A 22,455-nucleotide genomic window follows, 5' to 3' on the forward strand; every position below is an offset into this window, starting at 1 on the left:
AATTTTTGTTTCAAATTACTGTACAAGAATATACAAATTTTAGTCTGCTTGCTTTTTATGATTTGACAGGAGATAATATTTGTGTATTGGCTAGTACAGCATATTTTTTTCTCTAGCCCGGGATTCAGGGGGGGTAGAAATGCCCCCCCACCCAAATGACGCCCCTGGTATTTTGCACAATGTATCACGTTGAACCAACTTGTGTGTAAAATCATACTTTGGGGTAAATATTTTTTAAACTTAAGTTGTACATATAATACAATACGTCAACTTTGATCGACAAAGATAATTTACACTACACGTTTTTAAATTGGAAATGGCAGTGAAGTAGTAACAAATAAGTATATAAATGAAACAGGTAACACATGTAATAAAACGACTATACCCTCCCAATGCATGCAAATTCTGGTGAGATTGTTGACCATTGACTTGGCCAAAGCAATGCAATTCTTCCCCTATAAATTGTTACACTAAATTTTGTTACAAAAAGTTTTACATTCTGTTGAAATATTCATCAAATAACTTCTAGAGACTACGTTTTGAACGCTTTGAAGCTCACAAAATTAAGTCTTTAATCAGGTTACTGTTGTAGATCAGCACAACAAAGGTTCTTGGGTACAAATTGGGTTCCTGGGTTATAAGGCAGGTGCTGAGGTAACGAAGTTGCTGACGCCTACTGTTCTGCAGCGACTGTAATGGCTGAGAACACACAATCCTATCATACACAAATATGTGACATACAATATGCGCATTGAGCTACAACTATTTACAATACATGCATTGCGAGATACAGTAGTTGTTTTGTTAGCTTAAGGCATGTACATCTCAGCTGTCCTTTTTCATAATTTTTTCAATAACCTAATGTAAAGAGAGTAGTCATTCAAATCTATCCTAAAGCCAAAAGTACCCATGAACTTTTGAGAAAACTACAAGTCACACCCCCATAAACCATATACTTAAAATGTTCATCATGACGAGAAACCTTGCTCAAAACTATCAATTTTTTTCATAAATTGCCCTTTAAGGTCATAATTGCTTTCCAAAGGGAACTTTCCATACACATAATGTTAAAAATACCTCATCTATTCTTATTTGTATGCTATTCTTTCAATTTATTACCTTATTAAAATCTGGTGTGATTATTTGTTTGTAATGCTGTAATCTGTTTTGTTTATTTCAGCTTAACTTAACCAATCAATAGTTTTATTAATACTTATGAAGTCAAACGGGTAGAAGCCCGTGGGTAACAGCTAGTTTTATTAATCCCAGTTCATTGGTGAAATATTTGTTTATGACATAGTTTGCTTTAGTATACACTAACAACTACACATCTAGAGCTAGCAAAGCAATGTAGAACGTTTTAGGCTAATGGACTTATCATTCGGAATTTTACTGCTTTATACACTTATAACGTGAAAAATATTAGTTTTATTCATTGTTATTTTAAAGGAATGGTGTAACATTACGAAACATGTGCAACAAGTTTATTTTCAATCCTTGCTCGTGTCAAAATAGTGAATTTATTGGTCCTTGTGGTAAAAAATAATGTTATTATAAAGTTGTTTTCATAAAGCTTCTGTTAACCACCCTAATGCTTATATTACGTTTACATAAACTTGGAACCAGTTACTTTATACATTGAAATAGATCAAGCTTAAATATACAGGGTGTCCAAAAAACGTTTTAGGACTTTGGGAAATAAATCACCATACTAAAAGGAAGAAAAAAGTTTATGGGAAGGTATGTCCGAAAATGCATATTTACCCAGATATCCGCCATTTTGTTTTTATACAAAAATATTTTTATTTATCTGTGTAGTTTTTTATTTGATGATTATGAAATTTAGTAAACATGTTAAAATACACAATACCTATTAATAGAAAAAATAATAAAGTTGTTCTGATCGTAAATTTCAAAATGGCGGCCGTTTGAATTTTTCTAACTTAAATAACTATAAAACGGCTAATTCTATGAAAGAATGTCAAGAATATTTTTTTTCTGTATTTTTAATTTCCTATCAAACAATACCAAGATCCAAAATATCGAACAAAAGATAACTGAAATATAAAGTTTTTTTGTGTAAAAATATGGCAAAAATAAATGGTTCCGCGACTAACTTTGCCTTATTTTTACAGAAAAAACTTTATATTTCAGTTAATTTTTGTCTGATCTTTTAGATTTTGGTATTGTTTGATAGGAAATTAAAAATGCTAAAAAAGTATTTTTGACATTCTTTCGTAGAATTAGCCGTTTTTGAGTTATTTAAGTTAGAAAAATTCAAATGGCCGCCATTTTGAAATGTACAGCCGGAACAACTTTATTATTTTTTTCTATTATAGGTATTGTGTATTTTAACATGTTTACCAAATTTCATAATCATCGAATAAAAAAAATTACAGATAAAAATATTTTTGTATAAACAACAAAATGGCGGATATCTGGGTAAATATGCATTTTCGGACACACCTTCCCATAATTTTTTTTTCCTTTTAGTATGGGGATTCATCATCAAGGTATTTTTTATTTTTCATCATCAAGGTATTAAGTTAATACATGTAACACCTAGTTAACATTTTGTATCCTTAGCTAAATAATATTAAAAATAGTAATATTATTCATTCAATCTATAATTTATGATATAGCCAACCTACAATGATAGAGTAATGTTAAATTATGCTATTTATTTTTACCAGAGATGCACACTGGATTTTACATGGAAGGCAGAGTTATTTTCTAGATACGCTCATAGGTCACCCAGCCAGCCTCATTATACATTCATAACGGCCCGCAGTCTCTTGTTTTGTGTTTACATATTTTTTAAAGAGGAAAAAACATCGCCCTAAAAAAATAAGGGATTTTGTGGCTATTTGGTATGTATCACATACGCATAGGGTGTATTTTATCCAAACATATTTTAATTTTTTAATCAGTATAAAGGTTTTGTTCTACATTAGAGTTACTTAACATAAAACTACAGGTATTGACATATCTTATGGATTTAATAACAACAAATTTAAGAAGCAGTAGGTTTATATACATTATTTTAAACATTATTATTTGAGGAAGTTTTTAGTACTATTTGACACTCTCTATAGTCTAGAGTAGCATAGAAATGCCTTCGTGAAAGTAAATGACGTTTTCTCAAAAATCACAAATTCAAACTTCCATTGCACAATAAGGGCTTATACAGATTTTGGATCTCAATGACTTTATACCATTATCCTAGAAAATTTTATGAGAGTTTTGAAAATGACAATGACGTTGAAATAAAAGCAATCTTTAATGCACTTATGATCATTTTATCGAAGCAAATAGAAATATTTTAAAATATCGTGTTTTGTCTGTTACTACCTACCTGCGAGGGTATGGAAACTTAAATCGGTGCCATTTTGTCACTAATACTTAGTAGTTTAACACATGAAATGTTTTAACACTAACTTCGTTCCACCCTGTATATCGATGATGCAATCTTTCTTCACGGGGTGTATAGCAATAGATTATCTGTATTTTATAAATCACTGAAACACATAGTTCTTGACTGATATGTGAAAAAAGGGGTTTTAAACTATAAGTCCTAAATATTGTTGTGTTAAGATTTGAAAGAACAAATTGGACGATTATTTTATAAACTGAAAAACACAGTTCTCGTTGTATACTGCAAACACAGGTAGGATTGAATTTAAAACTTTCATGAACAACGTGTGAGTTTTGTAAGTGTTCACTGTGAACACCCAAGTCACAAACAGATTGAATACACGCCTAATAAAATTTACCTTCGTAAAGGAAAGATTCGTTATACATTAATCACATTTAAAAACATTCAACGTTTAGAAACGTGTTTGATTACATACAATCAGGAAACAATTGTCACTGTGAAATGGTTATGAGTCGTATAATCAACTTTATAACACATTCATGTAATATCTAGAGCTATGCGGAATTGTTTAACTCAGCCGTTAGGAGTAAGGACTGTTTTTATACAGAATGTACAGTACAGACATAATTGTCACATAATTGGCTGTGAAATCAACTGCACAATTCATACATATAATATCTTTATCAACGATGTAAACCTTTTTTGTAGAACAAAACAAATAACCTCGTTATTGACTTTATTTAATCCATATGTGCAGGACCGGGCCTGATCATTGTTATTCTTTTACTTTTCATTTCCGATATTATTGAATGGGTAAACTGAGTAAGTCGAGATAAATAATTGATTGCATCGGATTTAACGTGCCGGTAATCACGAAAATTTATTTATCATATTTTTCAGATATAAACTTATAGCGATTAAATCTTTATTTGAAGACTAAAACCTGACTTTAAATAAAATTTGATTTTATACAAACCAGTATAAACACACACACTCATTTATGAATATTAAAAGAAATAAAATTAGAAAGACATTATTTATTGTCATATATTTTTCTAGTTATATTCCTGTTAGGCCTAAATTTGTCGCTATTAAAATTACATTGTAGTAAGCTCATTCTTATGGTATGGGTAAAAAAGAAACAATAATAAAAATGGCATGCTTCTAAAGTAAGCTGAGTGATATTTCATCAATATTCGTATAGAGCGACATTTATATTGAACCGTAAAATGCTGAAATAAATCATACTTGGGTTATTTTAACATTGATACTACAGCCGCACAATCGTTCGAAGTCTGACCAATAATACTGTATGACTCAATAAACAATAACTTGCAATAGCAAGCTTATATTATGGAAACTTATACAAGCCCCTCTCAAAAGTTCTTATGTGACCGCTGGTTCCTGGTTTATTTTTGGTTCTTTTTCATTTATTTGATTACTGTCAATACATAGGGGCTTTTATACAACGATTATTAAAAAGGTATACTCGTTATATCTAAAATTAATTGGTTAAAGTGAGATTTTAAAATGGGACTGTAATCGCGTGTTCTAAAAATACCCCCACCGCAGCAAACCTGCAGGCTTAGCGAATTTCTATTTGCCTGATTGGATTTACACCAGAATGTCTCCTTAAAAATATCACATTTATTCCCTATTTAAATAGGATTAGTTTAACAAGTACTTAGGTTTGCTGCAACAGGGAGGGTAAAAAAGTGTGTTTTATTGTAAAATGATAATAGGTACTCTAGATTATTAAGAAATCAATGTATTTTCCAAATTTGATCAAAATATGTTCATAAACAAGCAAACTACAACAGTTGACATTCTCCATAAGAATAACATGGGAATTTAAAAATTAAATTTTTTATGAATTTTCTTCGTATGAATTTGGCACATAATAACGCTTCAATATACTAAATTGTTTGTTTTTTTTTAAGCTTTACAAAATGGTTTGGAAATAAATTGTGAAATTTTGTGTTTTTAGGGTCAAAAATGGGAAAAACCTATTTTTACCCCATAAAACACCCCATAAACCCCCGTTCCCATAGTCCGATCATGCTGGTTCGCAAACTCATTCAAGTTCATCGGACAAAAATTACTCACGTTATCGCGTTCACGGACACACACATATATATAAATCTATATATATATACATATATACACATTTGAACGAATGGTGTTTTTGGCCTCTGGGGCCATCAAAATGAAAAAAGTAAATCGGTCCCGGGCCTAGGTCTTACCATGCCACCTACGGTAATAGCTACTTCCCTATAGGGAAATTCGCTAAAACACACCTAGAGAAGCAACCTCGAGAATTCTCTGAGTGAAACTACTAAAAATCACAAATCCCGTAAGAAAAAGAGAGTGGCAAGCTTGCTTAACGTAAGCATAGAAAAAGTGCTTTACAATTCATGAGTTGTAGGATTGTAGTTACTTTTTTATTCTGATAAGAATAGCTGAAATCGATCGTATCGGCTGTAAGCTTTCCTTAGTAAATTGTAAACTATGTCCGGAGATTCTTGTTCGAAGGGAATTCTTGTTATCATAAATATAATGTAACTTTATTATAATCATAATTTAAATGTATTTTTTTTGTATGGCAATGCATACTACACCATAATAAATATCCCTTTATCAATATTAAGAGTAATTAAAAAGTATAAAAATGTATTTTTTCAATCTGGATATTTATAGTGTTGGTAGAATAATGTATGAGTTATTAACTCTTCAAATAATTACTAAACGTATGCAGTAGATAAAGAATTATGAATGTGTAACTATTTTAATATCAGATTTGAAATAGACTGCAAAATAATATTTGGATAAATAATGCAATTGATAAAGAAATACTGTCAGAGAATATTTTTGACTTTTCCCGAGCAAATCTCGGTCCCCAGGTACTGATTAATTAACTCTTCAAATGGTAACAGCTGTTTGTTTGAAATATAAAAAAATGTTATTTTTTTATTTTAAAAATTGTATTTTATGCATTTATTTATATATTTTATAATGTTATTTTTAATATTTTATATTTTTTTATATTTTATATGTTATTTTTATATTTTATATAGGTGGGATGAAAGCTAGCTTCCAGAGGTGGAATATGTACACAACCTTTTGGTATCCACTTTTTGTATTATTTTGTTTATTCAACGGTGCACTATTATTTGAAGTACGGTTTAATTACAAGCACAAAGGGTTTTTTGTTGTTAGAATGTGTACCAAATGTTGTAAGCAGTTACAACCCTTGATAGAAAAGTGGTCTGAGTGCCTCAATTTTGTAGTAAAAAAGCAAGCAAGCAAAGTTTTCTTATGACACCGTCTATTGACCTCGTATCAAAATAGTCACTGTAGACCTAGTAACTTGAAGAGACCGAAGAGGGATGAAATATACATTTTATTTGAAAAACTTTGATTACGATTATCATACTATGTGTTTTGAAACTACATTTCCCTATCCTAGTTACCAAACAAACCTAGTAAAGTCACAAATTCGACACAGATCATCGCATCATTAGACACATCGCTAACCGCATTATCAGCGAATGTGGTTTTGCCAGAATCCAGTAAACACCGGGTTCAGTTGTTTGTTTAAAAATTTGCGCAATTTGTTTAACATTTGTTCCGTATTGAGTGGAAAGCAAACACACAAACCAGTGTATTTGTATTTCTCTTATTTGCCACAGTTTGCTTCCCTCCGGTCAATATTGGATTGTATTCCTTCTCAGCTCAACAATATTTCTATCAATACGGATTTGGTATTTTACAAGTTGTTTATAACACTATAATTTATGGCTTAACAGTTTTTTAGATTGGGTTTAGCTGTAAAGTGCTTTTGTAGATCAACATTTTCTTAATTGCGTATAGGCTACTGCATCAATAAAAAAACATAGGACATGTCATTTATGTTACGCAGTTACATGATGTACATGTATGAACATGTGATGAGTTATAAATTGTAAATTATCTATAAACCAAAATTTTTTGACATACCGTAGTTTCTTTTCATATATTTTAAATGTCATGCCTATTTTTAATATTTTAATAATCATTGCTTCTTCTTTAGATTTTTAAAGGGGTTTATTCAAGAGAAAGATCTACTCTCTTTTCTATTATCGTTATTAATTTAGATGGGGACTTCCCCTAGGTGCGTATTTTAAGAAATTAGGAATTGATATTTTTTATCGAGTCTTCGGTCATTCTGATTAGGCTATTTTCACATAGCTAGAATCTACTGGTGATTTGTAGAATTCAAAAGCTGCATACAAGCAATTCAAGCGCTCTAATCACCAGTGCTGCACCCCTTAATAGTTAAAACTTATTGCAACTTGTTAAACCCACTTCCAGCTGTAAATATTGCTTCTACTGACTATAATATAACATTAGTTTTCTGTTGTAAAATATATTCATTAGTCACACATGTTTGTACATTCTTCCTAATATTTGTCATGTATTAGACTATTTAACCCAACACATAACATTATAATTGTTTTCACTAATGCAACCAGTATAACGTAAACTAATTGAATATTGTACATACTTATTGTTATTCCTAAAATAATTCTCAATACTTACATATTATGCATGTTTAATTGCACTTGACCCACCTCTTCAGTACTGTGTGGGGTGTTTTTGGAGGGAAGGGGGTCGCGTTTGCGCGGGAAGGTTGTCCCGGCTCTGTGGCCAGTCTTACGGCACACCCCGCCGCTGTTACCCCTGACGTCGCGAGTGCAGTGTGTATGTAACATATCGCACCCTGTGAGCCACCCTCCTCGTGGTGTGAGGATTAAAGGATTCTCTTGAACAAGATAAAAGATGTAAACAATATTTTTTGAATACTAAAAAAAAAATACTTTTCTATTACTGTAAAAAATAAGTATCCCTGCGGTATGTAGAAACATATGTTTTGAAAAATGTAGTTAACAACTAATTAATACTCGAAATAGTGTTATTAATACAAATTAGTTTACCAAAAACTAAATATTTATGTGAGTATACCTCGATCGCGAGGGTGGTGGCTTTTAGGGTGTAAAGTTACCAGGATCATGCCCTCTGGCAGTGTACTGTGGCAAGTGTTGTGTGAGTGTATTGTGTATTGTGTTCATTGTGTGGTGTCCTAGCTCTGAATCAACCGCCCCTCCCCCCCCCCCGTTATTACCCCCCCCCCTCAGAGTACACAGCTGGCTGACTCCCTTGTTCCTAGATCTCGTTAGTCTCCGGTTGCATCAACTACAGTTCATCATGTTGTAGTAGACCACTTAGGGGTGGTTAAAAACAATCATCAGGCTTTACATATTTTAAGTTTTATTACCATTATGTTTAATAAAATTAAAAAAAATAAGTTTTCGTTTATAAGAAAGACAAGAATTGTTTAAGAACACCTTTAAAATCTGTAGTAAATTTGTGTATAGTAGAGTAGCCAAATTTCAAAGATTTTTCGACTTGTATATTTTTGTATGGTTAATTTTTGCTTTGTTTTGTTTTTAATACCGAATTGTGTTTCAGAGGCCCATTTAAACCTTATTTGATTTTGTTTCCACAAATTAGTTAGATACAGTGCACATAGGGTTAAGTTACTGGAAATAAATTTGACTGACACTCCAATATTCAATCAAATAATCGGTCAAAGATCCTATTGATGATAAATGTCTCGTGCAATACATGTATTGAAGTTTATATGGGGACGATAAGTGTTTACTATTATAAATTTAAAATGTAAAATTTGTATTTCCTGCACCTCACGCTCTCAAATATATATTGTTAACACCTACAATAATTTTATAAAGACACTTTCTTACTGTATAAATATCTTAAGCCGATATGCGTTGATTACAAATTTCTGCTTATTGCGATGAAATCAAAAGCTACTCTTTCAAAGGCGTTTCCACTTAGACTTACCTGGATTCGGATTGAGTTTCTTCGTGAAAATTTAAGTTTTTATTGAGAATTCCGAACGGTTTGGCCTCACAATGAATCAAAGTCTTAATTTGTTCCTTTGTGTTGAAGTTATCACAGGTTTAAGTGTTTTTTCAGAAATGAATTGTAAACGTTGGCGAATGGAAACGACTATTGAAAAGTGCAATTTGTTTTGAATTTTAGTTTGTGGATGGATTCTTTTATTGGAATCTGCAAATATTTGCATAGCTGTGAAGGGCAAACTTCTATATGGATATAGATAATAACGTAAATGTTTATTGCAGTGCTACTCGATATATTTACACTTGTAAAGTTTTGGTTCAAGGAGGATTAGTTTAGAATATTCCACAATGGCCATCCGTTTCAAACATTAATCCCATCATCAGTTCCTTTACACACCATTGTAACATCTTTTATGTGCATTTAATGTCTTGTAAAATGTATCTGTAAAAATTAACCAAGTAGTATTTGCAAGCGTATTTTATCATTTCATCCATTATGTTTTCCAAACACCTAAACAGTGAGTAATTGCTGTAATACTAAAACAAACAAAAATTTACTTCACACTTAAACAAACTAATTTAATGAATAATCATACGTTTAAGCTAAACTAAATCTGAGACATACATACGCCGTCATTATCATTACAAACGCGTATTATTAAAAAGTTTTCAATTTTGTTCGGGAGATTAAGTGATTTCCTACAAAACCAAACCCCCCAAGGTTGGTCGCGCAATATCACTTCAAAGCCATGTCAGAAACAGCGTTCACAACGAGAGGACTTCATTTTTAGTTTTGTTTCGTTCAGAGGTTATAGTGGAAGACTCTTATCACTGACTTAAGGCTTACCTCTGAAGATAAGCGGAACATCTTCGAGCGTCTTTGGTCCATAAATTTAGTGTCCGTGGGGGTTTCAAAATTTCAAGTAGGTTAATTAGGAAGAGCATTTTATAATACGTGTCGAAGATCTTTTGTTTTCAAAGTTATAGCATTAATTAACATAGAAATGGTCTCTGGCCTAAAAAGGTCTTTCAGTTATTTTCCCCAAAAAATATATATACATTTCAGATCGATATAAAGTCTATTGATTCTATAATCGATGAGAAAAATGTATGAATTTGCTATTACGTTAATCGAAAACATTCACACACTTAAAATATCCACACTCAAGAGAATGCCAAAGAGTTTAAGAGCAAGTAGTCTAAATATCATCCATGATCGGGAAGTTTACGGAAGGTATGCAAAAAAAAAAAAAAAAAAAAAAAAAAAAAAAAAACTAGCTGGTTTGAGTAAGTTAAATAGCTACACAATGATTCTTTTTCTACTAATTATTCTCTCATATTTGTGATAAAATACCACCAGCCAAAATTTATTAATCGAAATAAAATAAAAATTCTTTAATAATTTTGAATTTGTCGGGGATTGAACCCGTACGTCTCATAATTACGTGCCTGACGCTAACCAATAGGTTAGAAACCAAACTAAAACCACCTGTTGATTTGGTGTTTGAAAGCTAGGGTAGTTAACCACATACATTTTACACTAATATATAATGCAGGTAGACAGGAACACAACATAGTCGTTTCAAAATGAATAAAACTAGTTAAATCTTCACTAATTCACTCTGCAATGACCTAGTTCTAACCGTGACGCACACATAACTTGGCGAAACACCAATCTCAATTGTTCAAACATTATGTGTTAATGACGTCACGTAACTACCGGACCACTTGTTTGAAATCATAGAACACACAAATTGGAATTGCTTACATGTAGCAATAATAGTTTCAGAAGTCAGCGCAAATTTCGTGTTTTGTTGTATTCGCTAATATAGGTTAGCTTTAGAAATAACTCTACTTGACATGCTACGGCTTGGGAGGTAGGGAGGTAGTTCCACAAATTCTTTCATCTTTAATTAACTAAATTAAATTTTACCCTATAAAACTTACACATTCAGTACAGAATTAGCATTTCCATAATGTTCCCTGGGATTCAAGAAAAATATTGTTTTTGTACCAATTTAAAATATTAAAATGGTTTTAAAATATATTAAGATGATTGTGCTGTCATTTTTGTTCAGGAATAATAATCCTATCATCATGCAGTAAAAGAGACGATAACAATAAGCTAATTCGACATTTAAAAGCAACTCATAAGTGACAGTTTGATGGCTCCGCGAGTCTTTATTACTTTGTGATTTTGTGAAGTAAAACCAACAAAACAATCAAGTGAGCAATTCTCTTTGGACGTCACATTTTGCTCACACATTTTATAATCGGTTTAGAAAGATATAATTGTACGTTTCACTAATTCTATCAGATTTTAAATGTTATCGGTGAAACGACTTTACAAGTAATTGTGTTGAAAAAATTACTTTTGTCGTAAAACGATGTAATTGGGATTTCGTTGTTCAATGAATGTATACAAATTTCCTTTTCCTTTGACAAAATCCCTTGTTAAATGAAAATTACGTGTAGTTGCACGTTCAATATATTACATTCGTATAACAATTTTAAACAGCTGATGTATTGGATACATTCTTAACATCTATAAATTAATTCTATTTATTTGTCTGCGTGTCAACAATAGAGATAAGGTACTTCCCTTCCTCTAAACCATCATTCAGAACAATTAAGTACAACGGTTGGCTAAGTGAAAATAACGCACACCTAAATAAAAAAAAAAATCTATTAATTACATCAATTTTAAATAATTTGTTTTTATCGACTTATCATACTTATATTTCAAAATATAAAGCATTTTCAATGAGTGTTTCATATCAGTTACGTTTTAGTGTGCTAATATTGACTAACTTTCTTTTACGGCGAGACGGTTGTCTATAGCACGATGGACTTAACGACTTTACTTTTTGGTTGTCCTACTAGAGGATACTTGTGACGATCATAAGCTTACTGATATTCAGCTGGAAAGCAATTAACATGAATCAGCAGGATCATACTCCTGAATCCGTTAAACCCTATACATCCTTAACACCACTCATCCTCTTCTGACTTAACTATCTTTTAGTTCAGGTTGTATATAAAAGGTGTCTCGTTCCTTTACTTGAAGATTACTTTGCAGTCATGTATATTTCATCCATAATGCTACCCTCCTGTGCCATATCTACTGCATCACTTCCTCTCCAAAGCATCTCCTGGGTGGTTGATAAGTTGCTCACCTAAGTGTATTTTTCAGTGACGTGTTGGATAAGTGTACTGGTGTAGTGTGACGCCGTGTGTATGCGGTAATGTGCGGGCATGCAGATGCGCCAGCCCCCCAGGTGCTAACCATGCCCGACCCCCACATGGCGCTGTTCGGCATGGTCTGGCTATTACGCATGCGCGCAGAAGTGCGACGCTGCGCAAAGTGTCGGCGCGAGGAGGCGAGGTGGCTGCAGGAGAACGCTAAACCTCCTGAACCCCATGACGCAGCCGCGGCGCCTATTTTCACTGTGGAGAGAGCTCAGATGTCTTCGGCACCTCCCCCGCCCCCGCCCGCCCCCAGGACCCCGCGGACGTTTTGTGAGGTTCACGGATACAGACGGAAAGAAGGTAGATAATTGTGGTGGTTAAGAAATAATGTAAGGGTAAGTGGCACAGTCGTGATATAACCAATGTTATAAGTTTGACAGACTAAGGGGTCCATATAATTGTACAGGTGAGGTGAAAAAGTCGAAGGCCAATGTGGGTTGTTGTGGGTGAAGTGAGATTGACTTAAGGAGATGATCTGGAGTTGAACAGTTGAAAACAGTAGTTGACATTTTTAGTATGAGTTGCAGCAGTCGGGGATAGGTGCATTTCGACTGTTCAATGATATAGATTGATGTCACTCATAAGACAAGTTGGTCAGTGTTTTCGTCAGTCCAAAGTCGAAAAAGTATTAATGGAAAATGCAGTGTTTATCGGAAAACATGAATGAGTTGTAAGATGAATACGATTGACTTGGCTCCGGTACAGTAAGAAGGCGTAATGTAATACTTTTAACACAGCAAATATAATACAAAATAATCGTGTAATAAGGCATAAAATATATATCTTGTCATCACAATCTTTTAAGGTTAAATACCAAGATGAAACTAGGTAAAAGCTCAAGGTAAAACGTAGGTTACAGTAACAAAAGATCTATCTGTATAGTTTGATACTTATTTTAAGTTGGACTAAAAAAGCTTGAATAAAAATAATTGAAAAAGAGGTAAGGTAGATACAGTATAAAGGTAATATAATAAACATTATTGTCCTGTTAAAAATGTTTTGAGTCCGAGAGAAGCAAGGTTTGCCGTTCGTGAGAAGATCTTGCAAGAAATAGGGCAGCTTATACCCACTGTATTGTAAAAGAAATCACACAGCCATAAATGTTAGTGAATATAGGGCATGTTCAGTTGCATGTACACTTGAAAACTACAAGTGTAATACTTCTCTTGACCAATAGTTTTATGGCGTATTGTTTATGTATCCTATGAATGTAACTGTATTCTTTTCTATTAAGTATCTCTCAATTTTTACTCTTTTTATGTCAAAGAAAAAGCGATTGTTTTACAAATTTATGGTTTCGGTCGTGATAATTTTTGGTCCAAATCATCTATGAAAAGGAGAAGAAATCATCAAATGCATGTGCAGTACGTCCAGTAACAGCAATTCTTTAATTTCTTTAATCTGTCTTGAACTGACTTATGTATGAGGATACATCCATCAAGGAGTACAGGTCGGCCAAAGTTTCTGTGCGCGCGACCAGATCTGGTTGAGTCTAGGCGAGGGGGTTGGCGGGGGTACTTTTGTGAAAACATTTGTGTCTTGCTACTCACTCACCACTCCCACTACCCCCAGCCCTGCCAATAGCCGGTGCCCGTATGTTTTAGTTCGGCTAGTAGCGACCCGTTCACGCGCACAGAAGTTTTGGCCGAGCTGTATAACCAGTTTATAATTAGATAGATTAAGGCAGCATTTTGAAACAGAATATTAATCTCATATGTTTAAAGTGTTCTTAATTTATTAAATGGAGGAAAGTCGTCAGGAATATTAATGTTTAATCGTATAACAAACAATACAAATAACTAAATGAATTGTAATCAATACTTCACCTAACCCTCTGGTGATATTTCAACAGTACGTGAGTCAAGAGCTGTTTGGTTCGAATATGTTCAAACTAATTAGTGACCCATTGAGTACAAACTACAGTTGTATTTTTCAATTATTTGATCAGTGATCATCCTTAAGATGCATTTCATACCAATAATAATGCTTTTAAATATATTTCGATTGTTTTTCACATATTTGTTCCACTTAAAAAAATTGTGTTATTCCTATTTTAAAATATTTGTGTATTTTACTAAAATAGCGTTTGTTATAGTGACTGACTTGGAGTGTGCAATTTATCTTCTGCTATTAAACATTTTGTGGGTGAAATGACCCAAACACAAACTTCGTCATAGCCAGTACATAACTTTCATAAAATCGTCTACAAATGTTATCTTTTGTTACGCATTTGAAAGCAGCAAATTTACAAAAGCAAGAATTGCTGCTTCCTTTGTAGCTGGAACGCTTAGTCAAAATGTTTTTCTTCTTTTCCAATGCACTCAAGTGTAAAGTAGTAATTCCTAAAAGAACATAAAACTTTAAATTGTTAACATTACGGAATCGTTGTTTTAGGCTTTTGTTACAGCTTTCTTGTGTCCTCTTTTATTTTCATAATCGGATGGATCGAATTTGTGCATAATGTCAGAGGTAGGGCTATAACAAAGGGAATGATTGTCTGACTAATATATTAAGGATTTTTAAGTAAAAAAAAATATAAATTATGCAATAAATAAAGGCTGCATAAAAGTATGTTCGACATAAAAATCGCTAACTCCCTCAACTGTTTCTAAAATAGCGAATTTATTTATTTATCAAAAATAAATCCTGGAGGGAATTCAGTAAATGATGAAAAATACAACGCCATGATGAATGATAAATGATGAAAAATGAAAAAAATACGCCAATACAGTTGTATCTAACTATGAACGGATTCTGGTCACAAACGCCGTGAAAAACCAAGTCGGATGACAAAGTATTTAACATTTTCTTACAACATATAAAACATTTTTGATACGAAATTGCAATATAAATACGGATAAAAGCAAAACTGATTAAGTAGTAAAAATTAGATCATTAGAAGTTTTGATAAAAAACTGCAACCACACACAATTTTTGCACTATTTGGTTTCACATTACTTGTGACCGGTTCCGAATAATTGTAACTTTCGTCAAAGTGTTATATGTTTCGGCGAGCTGCTTTTTTTAAACACAGAGTCCAGGATTAAACAACAAATCCGCTTGTATAGCTTCTTTGTTGGTTTACACACACGACACATACATTTAACATACGACACAGAAATAATACTTTTATTCTATGTGTTTTTATATTTTGTTTCGGGGTTACTACAATGAGTGTTAAGCACCATTTACTTTTTCGTATGTAGATAACCCATTATGCCACCGAGGAATCATAGGTGAAATACGTTTTTGAGTTTGGATGTAATAATACATTTCAACAATGCAAAACGTATACTTTTACTTTAATACTTTATGATGAAATGGTGACCATACTAAGTAGGTATTTTGAGCCGAGTATGAATGGAGATGAGTGGCGCGATCTTGTACTCTTGTTAGTGACTAAGGCCGGCATATTCCTTAGACACATCTGTTAATTAATAGACCATGCAGGTAATGACAACTAAGGGACCTACAGTTTATAGTGGAATCCGAACCACATTTTCACCTTGGTATTTACGAATTGGTCTAATTATCAGGATAGTTCTGCGGATAGTCGTAGTACTCACTCGTGTGGACGTTAATCCACACAAGAGAGTATCGCATCCTCAGTGCATGCCTATAAATATCCACAATTCGTGACCTCCTAGTAGCTGGATTACAGGACGACGCCACCCGTCCCAGTCTGATTATTAAGGGAAGTATGACGTATATTAAAGAATATTATATATTTCTAGGTATTATAACGAAAAACAACAAAAATCGTTTTACACTTGAACATGAGTATTTGTTATTATATTAGTACGGTTATTACGATAGAGAATAGTTTTTATCTTAATTAAATATGATTGTACCGGTTTTTGTCTAAAAATATCAAGATAATTAATTAGATTGTTCTTCATTATAATTGTAATTCCAAATATTTTCTCTATTTAAAATAAATGAATCAAAAAGCAATCCATAATAAAGTGACAGCGAAATGTTTAAAACCAAATAAAGTTAGGTGACCTGGATACAGTCGTCCAATCAAGGGACCTAAACTGTGTATCACGAGGAAAATTACATTTATTCAAACTTATGTTTCAATACAATTATTGTATTTGTTTCCTTTTTGCGTAAATTTGATGCACGCCATTCAATGTAGATCCATTATTTGTATACACTAATCTATAAATAGAATTACAGTTTGGTTTCAGCATTGCCTAGAATCATGTTTTTGGTTATTTTTACGTTTTAAACGATAAGAAAGCCGAAAGGAGTCTCGTCTCTACACAAAATCTTTATACTTACAGTATAACTAAATTCTGCTTAAAAAAGTTGTATACCAGTAGTTTAGCCATGAAAAATAAAGTTTTTCCATTAAATGTATATCAAATTTCGTAAATTAAAAATGCGTCGTATGGGTAGCCATAGCACCATGACAGTGAAATTAATTTCTAAGAAGATGAAACAAAAGAATCCTAGCATGCATATACAGTATAAATAAAGAACAGTCAGAATAATACTATTGAAATGTTATAAAGTATAGTTGGTAACTGTTATTGTATGATTAGTATTGTAAATGATGGCATATTTATTTCTTGTTTATAGAAGTATGGTTGTAAGAAACTTCAAACGTAATAAAAAGACATATTTATCACCATTCTTGAAGTACCAATCTATTAAACCAAAATTAAACCTATTATTTTAATATATTATTAACTAGTGAACCCGTGCGGCTCAATGAGCCGCATAGTATGAAACATAACGCCGAGGAAAACGTTATGCTAAAATTCGAGTAATTCTAGTTACATCTTAGAGTTGTTTCACTTGTTAGAAACTAATTTTAAATATCTCTATTTATTTGCTACGTCAAGGTTCACCTACATTATTTCTGCTCTCAGTTTTAACTGATAACTGCTAATGAATGCTTAACGATCTGCTTCAATTCGAGTTAACATGTTGCAACAAAGTTTTTCCAGCATTGAGAATTGAAGAAAACTGTTACCTTACTGATAACCTGTGTTAAGTCATTTAAGTTGGGTCATTATGTTTTTTTTTATCTGAGACATCCCCCTAATAAAACGAGTTTCCTCCGTAGAGAATCCTGAAAAATGGGGTGATATCAACCATTTCATGTGCTCAATTTTTTACCCACAAACTCTGGGTTACCAACTGGACAGCCATAAAATGCTTTGAATAGGCTAAATCAGCAACAACGTTAAAAGTTGTATAACGTATTTAACGTGTTGTCTGTCAGTCACAGTATATGCCCCGCATCAGAACATTCTCACGTTGTTCAGTGGAGTTTCTCTTAATACCTGTCCCAAAGTTTTGAATGTGTCGAAATAGGTTGGATAACTCTTGTAGCTATAACATTTGGATAGCAATTTTCATATTCTCTTCTTGAACAGCGTATATTATTTGCCTCTCCTGAATCATAAAAATAAACTTGACCGTAACTACTCGATCGTTGAATACATAAACACTAATTCCTTCACTTATGTTTGGTCTAATAATGCCACTAAAACTTTCAATAGTAAATGAGTTTTTGAAACTTCTTATTTATGACTTGAAATGTCTGGATTGTGTAGGTGAATTCAGTCAAAAAACTTGTTATAAGTTTGTCCGAGGAACTGGCAAAGACTGCAACTAATATGAAACTGCATACGTAGGAGAATTCAAAACAAATAAAGTTTTATAAGAAGTCCACAATCTAATGGATTCAACATTTCGGAAAAAGGGGATTTTCTTGGATAAATAAACTTGTTTGGTACATATCTCCTTTCCTTTGTGGTACGATTAAAACTCTTTAACGAGCGTTAATAAACTTTAAATATATTTTATAAGTTAAGAAAAAGAAGACATTATTTATTGTTATTATACTCCAGTGACCTACTGTGATTATATATTTTCAAGCTGTTGGATGATGATTTGTTGGTTTTAGATACCACGCTCCAATATATATGTATCAAACATAAAATCGATATATATGTATCAAACATAAATTCGAGTCAGTTTCATCGTATTGAAACCGAACAGGCCAAAGAGGAAATTGAATATATTAAAACATTTTTATTCATTTCAGCCTCAAACAAAGAAATAAGAAGCTTTCATTGCTCGATTTGTGTTCCTGCTTAAACTTTAATTCTCTGTTTGTTTCTATGTCACTGAAACCTTCGTTAGGTTTATTCTTTTACACATGAAAACATAATTCTAGTAGTGAAATATAAATTCAAATAACAGTTAACATTAACAATGCATTAATATTAAGCTACGTTAATTGATCATTAATTTAAACTTGTTTCATTAAAAAAATATATTGCAAAACGAGCGTTAAAGGTTCAGAGATTTTAGATAAATTCTTGTAAAATAGGAAATAACACATTTTTCAAAGAAAGGCATACGATTATATTAAAAAATAAACCAGCTTCGTGAAAAATACTCATTAATGACCTAAAGTATTACACGAAATACATTTCACAAAACACAATATTTTTAAGTGGTTGACTTTCGTCCTGCAAAATTTGTTTGCAAACCAAATAAATGTTGTTCGCGCTTACCATACGATGTTTATTCAGAGGTTTGCAAACAAAATGATGATTACAGAAGTGACCTGAGTGTTTTACTAATCAAACTTTGTTATTTCGATTACATTGTTGAATATCGAATCAGCTTTTTGCGAACCGAGGATTGTATAATACCAATACATATTTGTGTAAGGAATAACAACTTAGGGTATGTCTTTATTTACCTCTTAAAGAAGTAAGTTATATTACCGACGTTTATAATCTTTATTATTTGTGTATAAGCAATAAAAATATTAAAACTGATTTGTTTGCTAGTCATAAGGATTTATGAATTCAAAACGTAGATCCAAACAAACTGAATGAAAACACATTTATGTAACAATTGTTAATGGTAATTAATACATTTTTATTCATATGTAAGCTACAGAAAAATCATTGTTATCATACGTAATACGCAGTCTCACTACGAAATTGCTAAAGTTAAAACGGACCCCGTCTAGTTATGTTGATAATGTAAACATGATCAAATATTACTTTCTCATAGTTAATTCAATCAGCAAGACAACTTAGGCGACTGTTGTTAGCAATTATAAATATATTGAATTCCTTCACCTCTAAGTGGTGCATTTCGTTTTAAATTAATAGTGCATAAATAGTATTATTATATTAGCTATGGATATTCAATATTCATCTATTTAATACAGCTTTGTACGAATCATAATTTTTCCATACGATCTCTTAATTTTCTTGAAATTTGTAACTACTAATAAGGTAGTGAATGAATAGACCAGGAATTTTTATTTCCAAGATCAAATGATCATATTTTCCTCCTTAGAAGTTTATTAGATATTCTCACTGTATTCTATTGTTTAGATTTGCTTTTATAATTGGGAATAAATAACCCTTTCCAGGGCCGTACTGCCTTTAAAACCGAAATAACGACTCTTAAGAATATTTATAATTGCTAATTTCCTACAAGACACTAATAATGCGTTTTTCGAAAATCGCACTCCTTCACCGTCAAAAAATGCCCTACTTTCAAAATTTTGTAAATTTCACTCAAATTTTTAACGGTTTTCACTATTTTTTCATACTTACATAATTATTTTCCCCAAATCCAACGGAAGTCATAGAACTTCTTTAGTTTAAGGTACAAAAACTTGAAGTGTTTTCCTTTAAAACAACACCAAAGCCAGCTCTGTACCTTGTTTTATAAGATTTATATGAATTTTTAAAGTTGTAAAGTCCTTTTTGAATCACCCTGTATAGTTATCACTTTGATGCTAAACAGTAAAATAAGGTTCAAGCAAGTATACTTTAGAATACCTTCATATGTTAAGCTATGAACTTATATATTTAACTGTAATGTTGTCACCAAATGATCCTTGGATTCCAATATTTATACGTGAGAAATTCCTGAAGTTCTCGTTCACAACACGCTATCAAGTGTAAACCAATAACGCATTCCTGTATGCATTTCTAGGCTATCCACTGTGTATTGTGAGTGAATTTATACAATATTACATCGTTACTTTATTGTAGAGTGAATTGAAAAAAAGGTTTAAAATACTCATAATTATGTAAAGGCCTAAGCTGTTTATTTACATAATATGCTATCATCAATAAAGCACAAAATTCTCTAACCAATTGTCTTTGTTCTTTAATAAGTTTTAAGTTTTTTTTTTGTTTTTTTATCCGCAGTTAGTATTTTAATTTTGGTAAAGGAAGTTCGTTATTTTTGTTATCTCTTGTAGCCTATGTTATAAATTTATATTTAACCAAAAAGTGGCTTTCTAAAACACTTTATAATTAATTGTTTGCTAACCGTGAAAGTTTTTTTTACGTTTTAGGTGGATTTATCATGTGACTAAATTGATCTTGTTTAAATGAAAAAAAAAAAAAAAAAACATAAACACCTGAATTCAAATTATACATTGGAAAGTCTACTGCTTGGTCAGTAATTTCCATGGTATACAATTTCCAATAAATATTTTTAAGAATTATTACCGTAACATGCATTGCTATTAAATACCTTAAATGATAGAAAATATACAATATCCCCCGGACGCCGAAAACCTGCAGACCATGCAAATTTCAATTCGTCTGATTGGACTATTTTCTATTTTATATTTATTTACCGTCTTGTGAGTTAACATTGTGAATGAATGTTTTAAGAGTGCCGTTAGATATTTTAAAATTAAATTTTAGTATATAGAAATATGACAGCAAAGCAATCTACGTGTTTATTTTTCAGATAAAATTTAATGGACTGGAGTGTAAAAAGAGAACAAAATACGGCTTATCCGTACACCAGCTTAATCTCAAGCCAAAAGATTAAAAACGGGGGTTTTACATATTAACTGAAATTATAACTGTTTTTTCTAAAATATCTAAAAACATAACCTCACCTAGCAAATACAAATCACTTTCCTGTTTGCAAATGAAATATAATAAAACGAAGCATCAAAGAGATACCTTTGAATAATAATAAGTTTATTTCAAAATTATTCTTCACCTAAAGCAGAAGAGCTAGTTGACAGATTCTCGTAATAGTTTTCTTGTTCGTGCAGCTAACGCTGGAACCGTTGCAATATAAATGAGTATTCCTCTCATCTCCTCACTATTGCCACATAGAGACTCCCTTTGATACACTCCTTGATCCAAGTGTTCAGCAAAGTGTGTAGCTTTCAACAAATACAGGACACACACTCCCAAACTCTTATGTATACACTATTTTATTAGATCAATCCGTGTATTCTAAGGCATTTATGGTTTACATCAATACATATTTTCAACAATCTGTTTAAGCATTAAGGGAATATGCCTCCATCTATAGGCCTTTTTAGCAAATATTTTGAAATTTTTTAAAAGTTAAAATTTTTTATTCCTTATTTACTACTGGACATGTATGCGACGTTTTATTTAATTTGGATTTTTTTCAGTGGTTTTAATAAAATTGAAAAAAATCTGCTTCACAATAATAAGTGGTTCCGTGTAGTAGTAATAAGTGAAATGAAAATTTTAAATGGCGTTTTCTCAAAACACCGTTTTTCATCAACTGAATAATTTATGTAAGTTTGAATAACTTGAAGACTACTTATTATTTTTCAATTAAATTTTAACCAGATGTTCTTGGTAGTATTTAGAAGGTTATTTTTGTGTGTATAGAGAACATTGTGCAATTTTTAATTCTTTATAAATATTAATGTTTTACATTAAAAATGTGATTTGTTTTGTGGTATTTTTCATATTATTGTAAAAAAGTCTACTAAAGCTGTATTTGTTGAGTTACCATAGTTTCAATATGAAATGTTCATTGTTAAGTTATTCAAACATTTTTTGTATTCTTAAAATTTTAAAAGTACCCCAAAGTGACCCAAAATTGACTTGGATAACATTTTTT

At 31.8% G+C, this 22,455-nt stretch overlaps 1 protein-coding gene across 6 annotated transcripts in view; it reads left to right on the forward strand.

Annotated features, from left to right (window-relative positions):
• Nucleotides 1-22,455, forward strand: part of LOC128988457 (disks large 1 tumor suppressor protein-like) — a 1,201,819-nt gene that overhangs the window by 240,577 nt on the left and 938,787 nt on the right. For 2 of the 6 annotated variants that reach the window (XM_054409751.1, XM_054409752.1), the window contains exons 1-2: nt 8,390-8,458; nt 12,491-12,846. The exons of 1 other annotated variant lie outside the window; for it this stretch is intronic. In XM_054409751.1, the coding sequence (XP_054265726.1) occupies nt 12,543-12,846 (304 nt within the window). In that variant the 5' untranslated portion in view covers nt 8,390-8,458; nt 12,491-12,542. Of the gene's footprint in view, nt 1-8,389; nt 8,459-12,490; nt 12,847-22,455 lie in introns of those variants that run through there. 3 more of the 6 variants (XM_054409754.1, XM_054409753.1, XM_054409755.1) reach the window with 3 other exon arrangements.

Source organism: Macrosteles quadrilineatus, unplaced genomic scaffold (genome assembly GCF_028750875.1).
Source record: "Macrosteles quadrilineatus isolate MER2022 unplaced genomic scaffold, UCM_ALF_1.0 Scaffold_3__2_contigs__length_128488019, whole genome shotgun sequence".
In the NCBI taxonomy this organism is placed as follows: Eukaryota; Metazoa; Arthropoda; class Insecta; order Hemiptera; family Cicadellidae; genus Macrosteles; species Macrosteles quadrilineatus.